Below are 20,821 nucleotides of genomic sequence, written 5' to 3'. Positions count from 1 at the left end.
GTGCCCTCTAAAACCACTGATTCAAATAATCAACAAATCCTGGTGTTACGTATAGAGACCATGAGGATTTGTATTTAACTAGGCAAGTCAGTTAAGAACAAATTCTTGTGACGGCCTACCCCGGTCAAACCTTCCCTTAACCCGGACGAAGCTGGGCCAATTGTGCGCCGCCCTATGGGACTCCCGATCACGGCCGGTTGTGATACAGCAGGGGATCGAACCAGGGTCTGTAGTGACGCTTTTAGCACTGAGGTGCAGTGCCTTAGACCGCTGCGCCACTCAGAAGTCCTTGGGATAACATGAACTAGGTGTTGCTACAGGGTTGGAAGGACTGAACTAGGTGTTGCTACAGGGTTGGAAGGACTGAACCAGGTGTTGCTACAGGGTTGGAAGGACGGAACCAGGTGTTGCTACAGGGTTGGAAGGAAAGCCTGCACATCCCGTAGCTGGCAGGAGTTGAGAACCCTGGTCAGATGTATGCAGCAGACCGCGTGTATGAAGCAGACCGTATGTATGAAGCAGACCGTGTGTATGAAGCAGACCGCGTGTATGAAGCAGACCGCGTGTATGAAGCAGACAGCGTGTATGAAGCAGACAGCGTGTATGAAGCAGACAGCGTGTATGAAGCAGACAGCGTGTATGAAGCAGACAGCGTGTATGAAGCAGACAGCGTGTATGAAGCAGACCGTATGTATGAAGCAGACAGCGTGTATGAAGCAGACCGTATGTATGAAGCAGACAGCATGTATGAAGCAGACAGCATGTATGAAGCAGACCGTGTGTTAACATACCAGTAATGGCAGAATGTTCAGCAACCTCCAGGTCCTCAGGACTGACCATCTGTTGTTCTGAACTGATGGGAAGATACTGGATCTGCCCGTCATGACTCAGGGCAATCTGCAAGACAGTTTGACAAACAGTTAACAATCTAACATACGGTTTTCAAACAATAGAGTAAGCAATGCACATACAGTGCATTCAGAAAGTATTCAGACCCCTTGAGTTTTCCACATTATGTTACTTTACAGACTTATTGTAAAGTTCAATCTTGGTTTCATCAGAGGAGAGAATACTGTTTCTCATGGTCTGAGAATCCTTTAGGTGCCATTTGTAAACTCCAAGGGGGCTGTCATGTGCCTTTTACTGAAGAGTGGCTTCCGTCTGGCCACTCTACCATAAAGGCCTGATTGGTGGAGTGCTGCAGAGATGGTTGTCCTTCTGGAAGGTTCTCCCATCTCCACAGAGGAACTCTAGAGTTCTGTCAGAGTGACCATCAGGTTCTTGGTCACCCTGACCAAGGCCCTTCTCCCCTGATTGCTCAGTTTGGCTGGGCGGCCAAATGTAGGAAGAGTCTTAGTGGTTCCAAACTCCATTTAAGAATGATGGAGGCCACTGTGTTCTTGGGACCTTCAATGCTGCAGAAATGTTTTGGTACCCTTCCCCAGATCTGTGCCTCGACACAATCCTTTCTTTCTCGGAGATCTACGGACAATTCCTTCGACCTCATGGCTTGGTTTTTGCTCTAACATTCACTGTCAACTATGGGACCTTATATAGACAGGTGTGTGCCTTTCCAAATCATGTCCAATCAATTGAATTTACCACAGGTGGACTCCAATCAAGTTGTAGAAACATCTCAAGGATGATCAATGGAAACAGGATGCACCTGAGCTCAATTTCGTGTCTCATAGCGAAGGGTCTGAATACTTATGTAAATAAGATATGTTATTTTTTTTTATACATTTGCAAAAAAATCTAAAAACCTGTTTTCACTTTGTCATTATGGGCTATTATGTGTAGATTGATATTTTATTTATTTAATCCATTTTAGAATAAGGCTGTAACGTCACAAAATTAGAAAAAAGTCAAGTGGTCTGAATAAATTCCGAAGGCACTGTATAGCACCTTTCCATTACATAATTAAACTAAAATAAATATTTATTCTGGATTGAGTCATTTTGTTTTTGGGGGTCCTCTCTCCCTCACCTGTTGCTCCTGCAGGAAGGCCCCATCATGCTCATACTGGATGATCTGGCCATCTGACATCTGGATGTGGTTCCCGTCTGATAGCACCACGTACTCCTGAGGTAGGAAGTGTTGGACTCCATCCTGAGAGATGATATACTGGACCTGGGAGGGCGAAGGAGGAGAATTAGACCTGGGAGCGAGAAGGAGGAGAACTCGATCTGGGAGGGCGAAGGAGGAGAACTAGACCTGTGAGGGCGAAGGAGGAGAACTAGACCTGGGAGGGCGAAGGAGGAGAATTAGACCTGGGAGGGCGAAGGAGGAGAACTAGACCTGGGAGGGCGAAGGAGGAGAACTAGACCTGGGAGGGCGAAGGAGGAGAACTAGACCTGGGAGGGCGAAGGAGGAGAACTAGACCTGGGAGGGCGAAGGAGGAGAACTAGACCTGGGAGGGCGAAGGAGGAGAACTAGACCTGGGAGGGCGAAGGAGGAGAACTAGACCTGGGAGGGCGAAGGAGGAGAACTAGATCTGAGAGGGCGAAGGAGGAGAACTAGACCTGGGAGGGCGAAGGAGGAGAGTTAGATTGTCACAGTGCCTTCGGAAAGTATTCAGACCCCTCGTCTTTTTCCACATTTTGTTACGTTTCAGCCTGATTCTAAAATAGATTAAATAAATAATTATTCCTCGTCAATCTACAAACGATGCCCCATAATGACATCACAATACCCCATAATGACATCACAATACCCCATAATGACATCACAATACCCCATAATAAATAAACAGGATGCACCTGAGCTGAATTTCAAGTCTCATAGCAAAGGGTCTGAATACTTATGTAAGTAAGGTATTTCTGTTTTCACTTTGCCATTATGACGTATTGTGTCTAGTAGATTGATGAGGAATTAGAATGTTTTGGTCCATTTTAGAATAAGGCGGTAAAGTAACAAAATGTGGAAGAAGTCAAGAGGTCTGAATCCTTCCCGAATACACTGTAAGTAGTCATATCTAGCTCCATTTGTAAAGGAATCTACTGTATGTATCTAGCAGAGGAGGCTGGTGGGTAGAAGTATAGGAGGACGGGCTCATTGTAGTGGCTGGAATGGAACGGATGGAAAGATATCGAACACATGGAAACCATGTGACCGTCCTCCTATATCTCTATCCACTAGCCACCTCTGGTATCTAGATATAGCTCTATCTACAGCAGGGGTATCAAACATCCAGTACGACAGGGGGTCCAATCCGGCCCGCGGTTGGTTTGAGTAAAAAAATTATAATAAATAAAAACGTTTGTGGTTTTGAACTCAATATTACTTTAAAATACTCTAAAACTGTTCATAAAATATGACGGATCTACACATTCATACAGTTTATTGAACTGTGTTCAGCTCACAAATAAATCACAGAAATTAAAGATAGATAGTCATGGAACATTGAACATTCTAAAGTACTGGATAGAGGACTTTTTAGCAAATTTTAGTGGCGAGAAAATATAACAGATTTTCAGTGCGGTCTCCTGGACCTCGTTGAAGACCTCCTGGACCTCGTTGACCCCCCCCAGTTTGACACCCCTGATCTACAGTGTACATCACCCCCCCAGTTTGACACCCCTGATCTACAGTGTACATCAGTCACCTGGTTGTCTCCTGTCATGTACTGTAACGTCTGTCCGTCCACTGTGGTGATCTGCTGAATGTACGTGGCCTCCTCTTGGTCTTCCAGGCCTTGTTCCTGGGACACTATGATGTGGTCCTGACCCAAGGTTTGTTCCTGGGACATGATGATGTGGTCCTGACCCAAGGTTTGTTCCTGGGACATTATGATGTGGTCCTGACCCAAGGCTTGTTCCTGGGACACTATGATGTGGTCCTGACCCAAGGCCTGTTGTAGCTGCTCTGGGCTGATAGTCTGTCCTGCCTGCAGAGCTGCTGGAGACACACAGGGACAAAGACCAGGTCAGACAATAGGCTAATGGCTACCATAGAATAACATTAAAATGTGAGCATTTCAAAACCACCTTTGGGGGAGCTATGTGTACTGCCCTAGGGTGTGTGTACAGTATATCAACCAGACTGTCAGATGGTATGGATGGAGATTGACATATTCAACCAGCGAAACGATCTGTGTGTGTGTGTGTGTGTGCTAGTGTGTAGGCTCTTAAGTATGGTTCCCTTACACTGTAGCGTGACGAGAGCCTCCTCGTCACTGTTAACTATGATGGTCTGCTGGGAGCCTGCTCCAGAGCGGCTCTTCTTTGTCGGAGGGTCCTGGCTGTGGAGTCGCTCCATATGGAACTTGAGGTGGCCGTTGCGATTAAACCTGAAAGAATAACATGGATATTTCACTAAATCATGAGTCACCATTCTCTACCCTTCTGCTCCAAGTGTGCACTTTTTCACATCCCCTCATGAATTAAATATATATATTTTTTTTTTAAAGGAAAAGGACTGGTGTAAGAAATATGGGGGAACCTTTCTCTAGCCCAGTGGTTCCCATACCCTTTGGAACTGTGACACAGTCATTTATTTAGTGGTAATGCCCTCCATCTCATCTGATCTATACTGCAAATCATCACTTCTTCAGTACAAACTTTACATTTTTTAAAATTTTAAATAGATTAAGTAGGGTTGATTTGAACTATTGTTATAGCTCCTTACTCATGATGATTAATTTGTGTGTACCCCTTTAAGAGCGTCCGGCGAATACGCAATATAATAACTTGATATGCATGGGTCTTTATTTTTCAACGATTTGGGCTTGAGACGAGCGGCTTTCTGCTTCGTAAACTGGTCCCACCGTGATGAATACATTTATTTGATTAGGCTGGCACAGCTAAACCTAAAATCAGACTTGCCTGTGCTAATGGTTCTTACAGGCGAAGTAAAAATTATACAAAATGACTTGACTCGTGATGCGCACCCCTCAAATGATACAAAATGTAACAGCCTCTCACACGTGTGCCTGGCTATTCTGGGCGGGATTTTTCCTTCTAGTGTCACTGGTTCTCCTAAATAAAAAGTTAACCATTCATAAGTGAGTGTTCAGATTAGGGAAAGTGTCAGAGCACACCTCATAGTTCCTCAAGGCACACCTCATAGTTCCTCAGGACACACCTCATAGTTCCTCAAGGCACACCTCATAGTTTCTCAGGACACACCAGTGTCATCACTGCTTTAGCTTATGTTTACACCAATCAATGCCTTTGTGTAGGGAATTGCTTCAGTGCACTGCGTGTATAAATCTTAATAGAACAAGAGAAATCTGCAATCTGACTGTCTTTGGGTACATACCTCTGTCCACAGATCTGGCAGGTGAAGGGCTTCTCGTTGGTATGCGTCATCATGTGTCTCCTCAGATCCTTCTTGTTCTTGGAAGCAAAGCTGCAGCTGGGACACTTGTGAGGTCTCAGGTAGGCATGCATGACCATGTGGGTCTGGGGAAAGGAATGGGACAAACGTGTTGAAATGCTTTGGAAGTAGTTGTAGATCAGGACAAGATCAACGCTGCCTTTACAGGCTGTAAACGATACATTCAACCTCTATTTATGTGGTGACTGTCAAAAGTCTTCCCTCCGTGCCCCATCTCCTAGCCGCCCTCCGTGCCCCATCTCCTAGCCGCCCTCCGTGCCCCATCTCCTAGCCGCCCTCCGTGCCCCATCTCCTAGCCGCCCCCCGTGCCCCATCTCCTAGCCACCCCCCGTGCCCCATCTCCTAGCCGCCCTCCGTGCCCCATCTCCTAGCCACCCCCCGTGCCCCATCTCCTAGCCGCCCTCCGTGCCCCATCTCCTAGCCACCCTCCGTGCCCCATCTCCTAGCCGCCCTCCGTGCCCCATCTCCTACCCTTGTTTTGAAAAGGCATTGGAGGAGAACGTTTCAGCCCCTCAGACCTTCTCCTCAAGAAAAACCCTTTTGAGATTTACCATGTAATTCACCATGTATTTCACCATGTAATTCACCATGTATTTCACCATGTATTTCACCATGTATTTCACCATGTAATTCACCATGTATTTCACCATGTAATTCAACATGTATTTCACCATGTATTTCACCATGTATTTCACCATGTAATTAAAATGTCTCAAAGCTGATCAAAGATAGTTTACACCCCCCCACCCACCTTGACAACTGGCCAGGAGGAGGCAGTGAAGTCACAGTCGGGACACTTAAAGGTGGAGGGGTCGATATGGGCCCTCTTGTGGTTCTCCATGTCACTGCGGCCGTGGAACGATTCCATGCAGATACGACAGGAGAACCTCTTAGGGTTGAGCTGGTTCTGCTGGGGAGAACCCACCATGGAGGGAGAACCCGGGGCCTCACTGCTCAGCTGGAGAGAGAGTGAGAGAAAGAAAGAGAGCGTGAGGATGAGACTTATCAGAACGCAGACTTCTGGGGTGGACTTGGTTCTGATATCCTCCCTCTGTCTAGATGCCCCAGGGTGAGACGGCTTTCTGCAGCCTAATACGAGGCATAAACTACATGACTTCTAAAATCTTAACAACATGGACCTGCTCACATTTCCTTGATCCCAGATCTTTCCTTCCGCCCATCCCAAACCCCAGGATGTGGGCGCTCACTTTACACCATGACTCCCTAGTTGATTCTGCCCTGCATTTCTCAGGTGTCGTAAGGGAAAAAAAAAAAAATCCACGGAAATTCCCGAGCTGCTGCATTATTATCATAAAAAATAAATAAAATCAAAAGAGGCGGAAATTATGGACCAGCCAATGGTTGGGCAGACGTGGATAATATTAATATTGAAAAGCCAGCAGTGTTCTCTCCACAGCTCCACCAGTCTGTCTCCCATCACTTCAGTCCACACGGTGCCTTGCTGCTGCTAGTTGTTGTTGATGATGATGACTTCCTCTTCACCGTCGTCGTTTTGGTCTCACATGCTGAGTGCTCATTTGCTATTGGCAGTAGCCCTTTGCCCAATTGCGCCTCGTAACGCTGTTCAGACTACAAAATCGCACCACCAACATTTCTGACATGTCCGAAAATGTACTACAAATCGGGACATCCGACAGAAGTCTGGAGAACGGAACAGCCATCATCGACGCGTATCTGACCCGTTCATACTACACGAGACCCGACGTACTGATCCTAGCCCAAGTTCACAGGATTTCACCCCAATCATGAAAATGAGTCTGGAACGGCAAAATCATCTAGTACAACCGTACCAAAATGTTCCACTGATGACCTCTCAGCCATCTTCTGTTCAACCGAAGAGAACCAAAAAGCCACAATCCTGACCACATGGTTTGGTATAAAGCTGAGGGACGGGACTGGATAAATGTAACCACTCATAGACAGCTATGGATGCGGTGGTTCGCTTCAGGCTTACCTCGACCTGCTGCAGCACCCCATCCCCTAGCCCGGAGGTCAGGTAGTACTTTTCTCCATTCTCTCTGACTATTTCTGTTCCCTCCTCCTCTTCTTCCATGGGCTGAGGACTCCCCTCGCCACTGCTGAAAACACAACACACACACACATAGGAATGCAGTGAAAACAAGGGAGTGCTTCCTGAACTTCCTGAACTTGTCCAATGAGAGCAGAGGATTTTTTTTCTCTCACATCGCTCTACTAAATACGACCCTGGTGAGACCATGGTGTTGTACCTGTACCCAGGTCCGGTGCTGTGGATCTCCTCTGTAGCTTGTTCCACCTGTTCCAACACACTGAAGCCTTCTGCGCCCTCATAGGCCTGGATGGCCACCTGGGTGATCTCTCCATTCTCATTGGTCCCTGCCTCATAACCCTCCTGCACATCCTGGACCTAATGGATCATTATTTGGGTGATTAACATTTTGATTGTGTGAAAAACAAAGATGAACACCAACAAACAGAACAGACAACAAACCCAGTCGACACCACACAACGTCATCTGGAAGTAAAAAGGCCCATGATAAATCAAACGCCCATGATAAATCAAACGCCCATGATAAATCAAAAGCCCATGATAAATCAAACGCCCATGATAAATCAACGCCCATGATAAATCAATCATAGTATACAATAATAACAGTATCCAACAATATACAATAATAACAGTATCCAACAATATACAATAATAACAGTATACAACAATATACCATAATAGTATACAACAATATCTCACAATATCATATAATAATAATAGTATATAATAATATATAAAATAATAGTATATAATAAATAATAATAATAGTATATAATAATATATCATAATAATAGTATACTATAATAATAAATATAATACTAGTATATAATAGTATATAATAATAATAGTATATTATAATATATAAAATAATATTATATAATAAATAATAATAATAGTATATAATAATATATCATAATAATAGTATACTATAATAATAAATATAATACTAGTATATAATAGTATATAATAATAATAGTATATTATAATAATAAATCATAATAATAGTATATTATAATAATAGTATATAATAATATAATAATAATAATATATAATAATATAATAATAATAGTATATAATAATATATAAAATAATAGTATATTATAATAATAAATCATAATAATAGTATATTATAATAATAGTATATAATAATATAATAATAATAGTATATAATAATATATAAAATAATAGTATATAATAAATAATAATAATAGTATATAATAATATAGCATAATAATAGTATACTATAATAATAAATATAATACTAGTATATAATAGTATATAATAATAATAGTATACTATAATAATAAATCATAATAATAGTATATTATAATAATAGTATATAATAATATACAATAATATATCATAATAATATTATACAATAACATATCATAATAATAGTATACAATAATATGATAATAGTATATAATGATATATCATAATAATAGTATACAATAATATATCATAATAGTATACAATAATATTATAATATATTATAATAATAGTATACTATAATAATAGTATATAATAATTTATTATAATAGTATGCTGTAATAAGTATATAATAATGTATTATAATAATAGTATATAGTAATATATTATAATAGTATATAATATACAATAATATATCATAATAATAGTATACTATAATAATAGTATATAATAATTTATTATAATAGTATACTATAATAATAATAATAATATAATAATATATTATAATAATAGTATATAATAATATATTATAATAGTATACTATAATAATAGCATATAATATCATAATACTAGTATATAATAATATATGTCATAAATGTACCTCCTGCACCAGGGTCTCGCCGGTCTCAGACACGTGAAAGGTCACTACTTTTTGCCCTCCCCCTGTCGCCGAGGTAACGCCCGTCCAGGAGCCTGCTTCTAGAACATTGGAGTCAGACGACTTCAACACCTGTACCTGAGGTGACAGACAGAAAGGCTGCTCATAGACAGAATGCAGATGCATTCCTATTCACGCAGACCATAGCATGTCTACCGCTCCTTAGGTGGATAGATCAACTAACCATGGATCGATCAACTAACCATGGATAGATCAACTAACCATGGATCGATCAACTAACCATGGATAGATCAACTAACCATGGATAGATCAACTAACCATGGATCGGTCAACTAACCATGGATCGGTCAACTAACCATGGATCGGTCAACTAACCATGGATCGATCAACTAACCATGGATCGGTCAACTAACCATGGATAGATCAACTAACCATGGATCGGTCAACTAACCATGGATAGATCAACTAACCATGGATCGGTCAACTAACCATGGATCGGTCAACTAACCATGGATCGGTCAACTAACCATGGATCGGTCAACTAACCATGGATAGATCAACTAACCATGGATAGATCAACTAACCATGGATAGATCAACTAACCATGGATCGATCAACTAACCATGGATCGATCAACTAATCATGGATCGGTCAACTAACCATGGATCGATCAACTAACCATGGATCGATCAACTAACCATGGATCGGTCAACTAACCATGGATCGGTCAACTAACCATGGATCGGTCAACTAACCATGGATAGATCAACTAACCATGGATAGATCAACTAACCATGGATAGATCAACTAACCATGGATAGATCAACTAACCATGGATCGGTCAACTAACCATGGATCGGTCAACTAACCATGGATCGATCAACTAACCATGGATAGGTCAACTAACCATGGATAGGTCAACTAACCATGGATAGGTCAACTAACCATGGATAGGTCAACTAACCATGGATAGGTCAACTAACCATGGATAGATCAACTAACCATGGATAGATCAACTAACCATGGATAGATCAACTAACCATGGATCGATCAACTAACCATGGATCGGTCAACTAACCATGGATCGGTCAACTAACCATGGATCGATCAACTAACCATGGATCGGTCAACTAACCATGGATCGGTCAACTAACCATGGATCGATCAACTAACCATGGATAGGTCAACTAACCATGGATAGGTCAACTAACCATGGATAGGTCAACTAACCATGGATAGGTCAACTAACCATGGATAGATCAACTAACCATGGATAGATCAACTAACCATGGATAGATCGACTAACCATGGATAGATCGACTAACCATGGACAGATCAACTAACCATGGATAGATCAACTAACCATGGATAGATCAACTAACCATGGACAGATCAACTAACCATGGATAGATCAACTAACCATGGATAGATCAACTAACCATGGATAGATCAACTAACCATGGATAGATCAACTAACCATGGATCGGTCAACTAACCATGGATAGATCAACTAACCATGGATCGGTCAACTAACCATGGATCGGTCAACTAACCATGGATCGGTCAACTAACCATGGATCGATCAACTAACCATGGATAGGTCAACTAACCATGGATAGATCAACTAACCATGGATAGATCAACTAACCATGGATAGATCAACTAACCATGGATCGATCAACTAACCATGGATAGATCAACTAACCATGGATCGGTCAACTAACCATGGATCGGTCAACTAACCATGGATCGATCAACTAACCATGGATCGATCAACTAACCATGGATAGGTCAACTAACCATGGATAGGTCAACTAACCATGGATAGGTCAACTAACCATGGATAGGTCAACTAACCATGGATAGGTCAACTAACCATGGATAGATCAACTAACCATGGATAGATCAACTAACCATGGATAGATCAACTAACCATGGATAGATCGACTAACCATGGACAGATCAACTAACCATGGATAGATCAACTAACCATGGATAGATCAACTAACCATGGACAGATCAACTAACCATGGATAGATCAACTAACCATGGACAGATCAACTAACCATGGATTGTCAGATAGAGGGCAGGATAGAACCTTGTCAGGATGTAAAAACCGAAGCTTTGGGCAGTACCTGCAGTGAGTTTCCCACCAGCTCTCTGGCGTTGCTCATATTCAACAGCAGATCCAAAGCATTCTGGGCTGACAGGTCTGAGTTTCCGGCTGTGGAGATGGAGAGAGAGTCTCAGACATGGTTCAGTCATGCCTTACACTCAATATACTATACAGTACATTCAAATGTTGTTAATGTGTTTGGAGGAGATCAACTGACCCATTTCTGTTGAGACAATACATTTATATTGAGCCATAAAAAGGTATTTTTTCATCCATGTCATTTGTGTCTGTCCTTTTGTATGGCAGGAATCACTGACCCTGTTCGTAGATGATGGTGGTGTTTCCCATTGCATCTTGGGAGACTGAGGCGTTCTGCATTGTCTGCATGGCTTGTAGTGTATCAGGATCCACCGCCAGCTAACACATGGGAAAAAAACAGAGTCACAGGCCTGCAGCTTTTCTATTCTGAACCTGCAGCTGTTCATATTCCAAAGCATAGAAATGCAAAAGAAGCTCACCAAGCCTGTGATGTCTTTCCAATTGGCTAATCAACCCTAACAGATCTGGGACCAGGCTATGCCTGTAATCAACCCTAACAGATCTGGAACCAGGCTATGCCTGTAATCAACCCTAACAGATCTGGGACCAGGCTATGCCTGTAATCAACCCTAACAGATCTGGGACCAGGCTATGCATCTAATCAACCCTAACAGATCTGGGACCAGGCTATGCCAGTAATCAACCCTAACAGATCTGGGACCAGGCTATGCCTGTAATCAACCCTAACAGATCTGGGACCAGGCTATGCATCTAATCAACCCTAACAGATCTGGGACCAGGCTATGCATCTAATCAACCCTAACAGATCTGGGACCAGGCTATGCATCTAATCAACCCTAACAGATCTGGGACCAGGCTATGCATCTAATCAACCCTAACAGATCTGGAACCAGGCTATGCCTGTAATCAACCCTAACAGATCTGGGACCAGGCTATGCCTGTAATCAACCCTAACAGATCTGGGACCAGGCTATGCATCTAATCAACCCTAACAGATCTGGGACCAGGCTATGCCAGTAATCAACCCTAACAGATCTGGGACCAGGCTATGCCTGTAATCAACCCTAACAGATCTGGGACCAGGCTATGCATCTAATCAACCCTAACAGATCTGGGACCAGGCTATGCATCTAATCAACCCTAACAGATCTGGGACCAGGCTATGCATCTAATCAACCCTAACAGATCTGGGACCAGGCTATGCATCTAATCAACCCTAACAGATCTGGGACCAGGCTATGCATCTAATCAACCCTAACAGATCTGGGACCAGGCTATGCCTGTAATCAACCCTAACAGATCTGGGACCAGGCTATGCATCTAATCAACCCTAACAGATCTGGGACCAGGCTATGCCTGTAATCAACCCTAACAGATCTGGGACCAGGCTATGCATCTAATCAACCCTAACAGATCTGGAACCAGGCTATGCCTGTAATCAACCCTAACAGATCTGGGTCCAGGCTCTCCAGACGTACTATAGTGTTCTGTAGGCCCGGTGTGTCGTCGTGTTGCTGTTTGAGTTCCTCTATCTGTTGCTGGGTGAAGAAAGGTCTCCTCCTCCGCCTGACGGGCTCCTCAGGGTGCGTAGCGCTCCACTCCTCAAACGCCTCCGGGTGGCGACACTGGACGTGCAGACGCAGGTTCTTACGGTGCTTCGTCATGAAGTGGCACATCTCACAGGAGAACGGTTTCTCTCCTGGGAGGAAGAAATGTTTTACACACGGAAACACGCATTAGCCACGGAGAGGCACAGGGTCAGTCTCAGTGCAGCGCCCCCTGGATGGAGAGCAATTAAGGGGTTGAGTGCCATAATCAAGGGTACAATGACAGGAGATCAGAGACCAGCAGTTCAGTTCCCACTGTACGCTAGGCCTGTGGTTTGAACCAGCAACCTTTTGGCTACTGCTCCGTCTCGCTAGCCTCTAGGCTAGCTACTGTGCCAACTGTCATCAAATCATTGGTGACTCACCTGTGTGTTTGATGGCCAGGTGTGAGACCAGGAAGTCCTCTTTAGAGGTGGAGTATTTACAGTAGTCACATTTAAAGGGCCGGTCGTTGGTGTGGGACAGCTGGTGGTTGAGCAAGAGCTTCTTGTTGTCACAGTCATAGTCACAGAACTCACACTTGAACCTGGAATAGAAACATGCATTAGATCGCAGGTCTTGAATCCAAACATGTCGACTGTGTCGTGTATGGTAGGAGAAAAAGGTTTTGAAACAGGGTGAATTCGAAGTAGATTTTTCTTTCACGGTGCAAATTGTTTTTGCTCCAGTGTGTACTGAACACCACCATGGCCTCACAGGACTGACTAGGTTTATGTTCCGCTAAGGGGCTACGCTCCGCTAAGGGGCTACGTTCCGCTAAGGGGCTACGCTCCGCTAAGGGGCTACGCTCCGCTAAGGGGCTACGTTCCGCTAAGGGGCTACGTTCCGCTAAGGGGCTACGCTCCGCTAAGGGGCTACGTTCCGCTAAGGGGCTACGTTCCGCTAAGGGGCTACGTTCCGCTAAGGGGCTACGTTCCGCTAAGGGGCTACGTTCCGCTAAGGGGCTACGTTCCGCTAATGGGGATATGTTCCGCTAAGAGGCACAATGAAAATGGCACTACTTCCTGTACTGACCTGCTGTTGTCAACACTCTGGATGTGTGTGAGGAGATGCATCTTGAACGTATATCTCTTCTTGAAGGACTTCCCACACTGAAGTCAAAGCACATACAGAGATTTATAAAGATTTTAAATGAAAACCTGAGATTGAAACTCGAAAAACATGATTGATTTGAGTGGATTATTGGAATGATTAATGGTGACAGTGATTAACCATTCCAATTATACACAGGTCTCCTCGTTCACATTTAAAAACAAAGTTGATAATTAAGATGAATTCATTTAATTTACTTTCTTGTACATGCGTGTGTGTGAGCGTGCGTATGTGTGTCTCAGTGCTGTTACCTTGTCACACATGTGTGGTTTCTCGGTACTGTGTGTCTTCATGTGCTGAGTGAGTCTCTTCTGCATGGGGTAGACTCTGTGGCACACTGGACACGGGAACGACAACACCTTAGATACCTGCTGAGAGTCAGACAGACCACACTGGACACGGGAACGACAACACCTTAAATACCAGCTGAGAGTCAGACAGACCACACTGGTCACGGGAACGACAACACCTTAAATACCAGCTGAGAGTCAGACAGACCACACTGGACACGGGAACGACAACACCTTAAATACCAGCTGAGAGTCAGACAGACCACACTGGACACGGGAACGACAACACCTTAAATACCAGCTGAGAGTCAGACAGACCACACTGGACACGGGAACGACAACACCTTAAATACCAGCTGAGAGTCAGACAGACCACACTGGACACGGGAACGACAACACCTTAAATACCAGCTGAGAGTCAGACAGACCACACTGGTCACGGGAACGACAACACCTTAGATACCAGCTGAGAGTCAGACAGACCACACTGGACACGGGAACGACAACACCTTAAATACCAGCTGAGAGTCAGACAGACCACACTGGGGAACGACAACACCTTTGTAGGGTTGGGCGATGTCAACCTTTGTCCTATCGTGATTATGTACCCAAAAAATATTGTGATATAAGATTCTATTGCCCCCATTGGTCCTCCCCCCCAAAAAAAATTCTCAGCTAAAATGACAGTTGGGCTGTAGCAAATGACAGTTAAAGCCTGGCAAGTGCAAGCAATGGCAAATCTGTTCTAATGATTATTTCTGGTGGAGGAGCAGAACAGGTGTGTCGGTGTCTGTGTGGCACACACCTGATGTAGAAGTAACTGTCTGGTGAGGAACAGTCTGTCTTACCGTAGTGAGCTAGGTTATAGGACTACATCATGATGAGGAACAGTCTATCTTACCGTAGTGAGCTAGGTTATAGGACTACATCATGGTGAGGAACAGTGTCTTACCATAGTGAGCTAGGTTATAGGACTACATCATGATGAGGAACAGTGTCTCACCATAGTGAGCTAGGTTATAGGACTACATAATGACGAGGAACAGTGTCTTACCGTCTCACCGTAGTGAGCTAGGTTATAGGACTACATAATGGTGAGGAAGTGTCTTACCATAGTGAGCTAGGTTATAGGACTACATCATGATGAGGAACAGTGTCTCACCATAGTGAGCTAGGTTATAGGACTACATCATGATGAGGAACAGTCTTACCATAGTGAGCTAGGTTATAGGACTACATCATGATGAGGAACAGTGTCTTACCATAGTGAGCTAGGTTATAGGACTACATCATGATGAGGAACAGTGTCTTACCATAGTGAGCTAGGTTATAGGACTACATCATGATGAGGAACAGTGTCTCACCATAGTGAGCTAGGTTATAGGACTACATCATGATGAGGAACAGTGTCTCACCGTAGTGAGCTAGGCTATAGGACTACATCATGGTGAGGAACAGTGTCTCACCGTAGTGAGCTAGGTTATAGGACTACATAATGACGAGGAACAGTGTCTTACCGTCTCACCATAGTGAGCTAGGTTATAGGACTACATAATGGTGAGGAAGTGTCTTACCATAGTGAGCTAGGTTATAGGACTACATCATGATGAGGAACAGTGTCTTACCATAGTGAGCTAGGTTATAGGACTACATCATGATGAGGAACAGTGTATTACCATAGTGAGCTAGGTTATAGGACTACATCATGATGAGGAACAGTGTCTCACCATAGTGAGCTAGGTTATAGGACTACATCATGATGAGGAACAGTGTCTCACCGTAGTGAGCTAGGTTATAGGACTACATCATGGTGAGGAACAGTGTCTCACCGTAGTGAGCTAGGTTATAGGACTACATAATGACGAGGAACAGTGTCTTACCGTCTCACCATAGTGAGCTAGGTTATAGGACTACATCGTGGGCTGGATAGTAGCAGTCTACAGTCTTTACAATTGGATAATAATTGCTTTTCTGGCCCGTCTGGATAATTTCTTCCTTAAAAAGGCCTAAACTTAAACTTCGTATAGGATACTGATATTGTTGGTTCTTTTATAAAGGGATGATCTGGATAGAAAAGTCTTACTATGGTAACTGAATATTCATAGATTTTCAAAAAAGGGGGAAATACTTACTGACTCAGACTTTGTTTTCCTGTGAAAGGAAGAAAAATAATTGATTGATTGAACTGTATTTTTAATTTTTTTTAGATCAAGTCGATCAATCTGAAATCTTAAAAAACAGTAAATGTACTGTAGGTCTGGCGAGTTGTATTGAGCTCACAGGGGAATGGCCCACATGGTGGCAGGAGAGAACATGAGTACCCTGATTACATCCTGTGTGTGTGTGTGCCCGTATACATTCTTGTCCTTGTTGTGTATTGCAGAGTGTCTGATGATATCCTGTATGTGTGTATGTGTGTGTGTGTGTACATACTTGTCCTTGTTGTGTATTGCAGAGTGTCTGATGACATCCTTCTTATACACACTGCTGTAGTCACACTCCTCACACTTAAAGGGCTTGTTCCCCTGGTGGTTGAACATGTGTTCCTGTTAACACAGCAGAGACAACAGGCTCTTACCATTCCACTGTGGTTATTACAGAAAGTACAGTGAACAGACAAGGCCTGAGATACAAGAGAACAACTGAAGACTGATTCAATTATTGTTTCTTCAATCAAAGTCATTATTTTGCAATAAAGACTAATGACCTGCTGCTGTAATGAGGGCTAAAGACTAATGACCTGCTGCTGTAATGAGGGCTATGTACAGTCAGTCAGTAATCCAGTTATTCAGTAATCCAGTCAGTAATCCAGTTATTCAGTAATCCAGTCAGTCAGTTATTCAGTAATCCTGTCAATCAGTTATTCAGTCAGTCAGTTATTCAGTAATCCAGTTATTCAGTCAGTCAGTTATTCAGTAATCCTGTCAGTCAGTTATTCAGTAATCCTGTCAGTCAGTCAGTTATTCAGTAATCCAGTCAGTAATCCAGTTATTCAGTCAGTCAGTTATTCAGTAATCCAGTTATTCAGTAATCCATTCAGTCAATCAGTTATTCAGTAATCCATTCAGTCAATCAGTTATTCAGTAATCCAGTCAGTCAGTCAGTAATCCAGTTATTCAGTAATCCAGTCATTCAGTAATCCAGTCATTCAGTAATCCAGTCAGTAATCCAGTTATTCAGTCAGTCAGTTATTCAGTAATCCAGTTATTCAGTAATCCTGTCATTCAGTCAGTTATTCAGTCAGTCAGTTATTCAGTAATCCAGTCAGTCAGTTATTCAGTAATCCTGTCAGTCAGTTATTCAGTCAGTCAGTTATTCAGTAATCCAGTTATTCAGTCAGTCAGTTATTCAGTAATCCTGTCAGTAATCCAGTTATTCAGTAATCCAGTCAGTCAGTTATTCAGTAATCCTGTTAATCAGTTATTCAGTCAGTCAGTTATTCAGTAATCCAGTTATTCAGTCAGTCAGTTATTCAGTAATCCTGTCAGTCAGTCAGTTATTCAGTAATCCAGTCAGTAATCCAGTTATTCAGTCAGTCAGTTATTCAGTAATCCAGTTATTCAGTAATCCATTCAGTCAATCAGTTATTCAGTAATCCATTCAGTCAATCAGTTATTCAGTAATCCAGTCAGTCAGTCAGTAATCCAGTTATTCAGTAATCCAGTCAGTCAGTTATTCAGTCAGTCAGTTATTCAGTAATCCAGTTATTCAGTCAGTCAGTTATTCAGTAATCCTGTCAGTCAGTTATTCAGTAATCCAGTCATTCAGTAATCCATTCAGTCAGTAATCCAGTTATTCAGTAATCCAGTTATTCAGTAATCCAGTTATTCAGTAATCCATTCAGTCAATCAGTTATTCAGTAATCCAGTCAGTCAGTCAGTAATCCAGTTATTCTGTAATCCAGTCAGTAATCCAGTTATTCAGTAATCCAGTTATTCAGTCAGTCAGTTATTCAGTAATCCAGTCATTCAGTCAGTTATTCAGTAATCCAGTTATTCAGTAATCCAGTCAGTCAATCAGTTACTCAGTAATCCAGTCAATCAGTCAGTAATCCAGTCAGTAAATTGTTCAGCAATCCAGTCAGTCAGTAATCCAGTCAGTAAATTGTTCAGTAATCCAGTCAGTCAGTAATCCAGTCAGTCAGTCAGTAATCCAGTCAGTTATTCAGTAATCCAGTCAGTCAGTCAGTTATCCAGTCAGTCAGTCAGTAATCCAGTCAGTCAGTGAATGAGTCAGCCGTACAGTGCCTAGTGAAAGTCTACACGCCCCTTGCACAGAAAATATAATCTAAGGGATTACCACCCCCACAAAAAAATGTAGCGACCTGTGGCTGAATCTAGTTGATGATCCCTGGCATATGTCTTCACACCCCAGAGGTAATACTTGGTGGTAGCACGTTTGGCAGCCATTTTATTTTTTTAATCATTCATGGACAGCAATATTCAAACTGTGTCTGATTTTCAAACGGATTTAAAGTAAAGACAGACTGTATCCCCCTGGAACACTCCTGGAACACTCCACACCTCCTGGAAAACTCCTGGAACACTCCTGGAACACTCCACACCTCCTGGAAATACATTCTGCTGTGTCTTTGTCATTAACATTTGTGTAATTGTCCCACATAAATAAAGTTAGGTTTTGGTATAACTCTTTCCATGGACTTTACTCCTTTCATATTTATTTTGATCCTGACAAACTCCCCAATCCCTGCCGGTGACAAGCATACCCATAACATGATGTTGCTTCCACATTACATATCCATAACATTTATTTGTTTGCACCAAAGAAAACAAGGTGATAGACAACAATACAGATAAAAAACAACTTCAAATAAACAAAAAAAATAAGTGTGCAGGTTAGAAGCCCAAGGGCTTATATGAAAACTACACCACAAAACTATATTACAATACATAGGTATAAAAATAAAACATGTTTGTTAAAACAGATGAGAAAACCTACTAATTATAAAATATATAAAAGGAGTTGATGATCAGTAATCACAGGAAAAAATATATATATATTTATTTTGTTTAAATGTGTGTGTGTGCGCATGCGAGTGTGTGAGAGTTAGAGATTACTTAATAGTTTGGTTCATCAAGCTGACCCCCAGTCTTCATGGAGGAGATTACTGAGTAGTATGGTACATCAGGCTGACCCCCAGTCTTCATGGAGGAGATTACTGAGTAGTATGGTACATCAGGCTGACCCCCAGTCTTCATGGAGGAGATTACTGAGTAGTATGGTACATCAGGCTGACCCCCAGTCTTCATGGAGGAGATTACTGAGTAGTATGGTACATCAGGCTGACCCCCAGTCTTCATGGAGGAGATTACTGAGTAGTACGGTACATCAGGCTGACCCCCAGTCTTCATGGAGGAGATTACTGAGTAGTATGGTACATCAGGCTGACCCCCAGTCTTCATGGAGGAGATTACTGAGTAGTATGGTACATCAGGCTGACCCCCAGTCTTCATGGAGGAGATTACTGAGTAGTATGGTACATCAGGCTGACCCCCAGTCTTCATGGAGGAGATTACTGAGTAGTATGGTACATCAGGCTGACCCCCAGTCTTCATGGAGGAGATTACTGAGTAGTATGGTACATCAGGCTGACCCACAGTCTTCATGGAGGAGATTACTGAGTAGTATGGTACATCTTGGCTGACCCCCAGTCTTCATGGAGGAGATTACTGAGTAGTATGGTACATCAGGCTGACCCCCAGTCTTCATGGAGGAGATTACTGAGTAGTATGGTACATCAGGCTGACCCCCAGTCTTCATGGAGGAGATTACTGAGTAGTATGGTACATCAGGCTGACCCCCAGTCTTCATGGAGGAGATTACTGAGTAGTATGGTACATCTTGGCTGACCCCCAGTCTTCATGGAGGAGATTACTGAGTAGTATGGTACATCAGGCTGACCCCCAGTCTTCATGGAGGAGATTACTGAGTAGTATGGTACATCAGGCTGACCCCCAGTCTTCATGGAGGAGATTACTGAGTAGTATGGTACATCAAGCTGACCCCCAGTCTTCATCGAGGAGATTACTGAGTAGTATGGTACATCAGGCTGACCCCCAGTCTTCATGGAGGAGATTACTGAGTAGTATGGTACATCAAGCTGACCCCCAGTCTTCATTGAGGAGATTACTGAGTAGTATGGTACATCAGGCTGACCCCCAGTCTTCATGGAGGAGATTACTGAGTAGTTTGGTACATCAGGCTGACCCCCAGTCATCTCTTGAAGTTTTTGAGGGATGATGATGTTTTGGCAAATGTGAAGATAAGAATTCCAGAATATGGTTCCTCTGTATTTGATAGAGAATTGACTATGTGAGGTGCGGCAGTGGGGAGGGTGAAGGTTATCGCAGTGTCTTGTGTTAACCTGGAAGAATCCATTGAAGGGTTTAGATAAACTGTCTGGGAGGTATGAATATTCGT

The 20,821-nt window shown here is 42.7% G+C and overlaps 1 protein-coding gene across 4 annotated transcripts in view; it reads right to left on the bottom strand.

The window, feature by feature from the left end:
- The window catches only part of LOC139416929 (zinc finger protein 335), a 38,040-nt gene that overhangs the window by 2,970 nt on the left and 14,249 nt on the right, over nt 1-20,821 (bottom strand). Inside the window, exons 13-29 of one of the 4 annotated variants that reach the window (XM_071166109.1) lie at nt 16,814-16,926; nt 16,513-16,531; nt 14,342-14,461; nt 14,013-14,089; nt 13,364-13,524; nt 12,870-13,090; nt 11,649-11,748; nt 11,351-11,439; nt 9,198-9,332; nt 7,587-7,744; nt 7,313-7,436; nt 6,089-6,295; nt 5,260-5,402; nt 4,146-4,288; nt 3,605-3,897; nt 1,987-2,130; nt 792-897 (exon numbers count right to left, since the gene is read on the bottom strand). In XM_071166109.1, coding sequence (XP_071022210.1) covers nt 792-897; nt 1,987-2,130; nt 3,605-3,897; nt 4,146-4,288; nt 5,260-5,402; nt 6,089-6,295; nt 7,313-7,436; nt 7,587-7,744; nt 9,198-9,332; nt 11,351-11,439; nt 11,649-11,748; nt 12,870-13,090; nt 13,364-13,524; nt 14,013-14,089; nt 14,342-14,461; nt 16,513-16,531; nt 16,814-16,926 — 2,353 coding nt within the window. Of the gene's footprint in view, nt 1-791; nt 898-1,986; nt 2,131-3,604; nt 3,898-4,145; nt 4,289-5,259; nt 5,403-6,088; nt 6,296-7,312; nt 7,437-7,586; nt 7,745-9,197; nt 9,333-11,350; nt 11,440-11,648; nt 11,749-12,869; nt 13,091-13,363; nt 13,525-14,012; nt 14,090-14,341; nt 14,483-16,512; nt 16,532-16,813; nt 16,927-20,821 lie in introns of all 4 variants that reach the window. The other 3 variants (XM_071166107.1, XM_071166108.1, XM_071166110.1) reach the window with 3 other exon arrangements.

This window comes from Oncorhynchus clarkii, chromosome 9 (assembly GCF_045791955.1).
Source record: "Oncorhynchus clarkii lewisi isolate Uvic-CL-2024 chromosome 9, UVic_Ocla_1.0, whole genome shotgun sequence".
Classification (NCBI taxonomy): domain Eukaryota; kingdom Metazoa; phylum Chordata; class Actinopteri; order Salmoniformes; family Salmonidae; genus Oncorhynchus; species Oncorhynchus clarkii.
The sequence above is the reverse complement of the archived record's forward strand: the minus strand, read 5'-3'. Positions and strand labels throughout refer to the sequence as shown.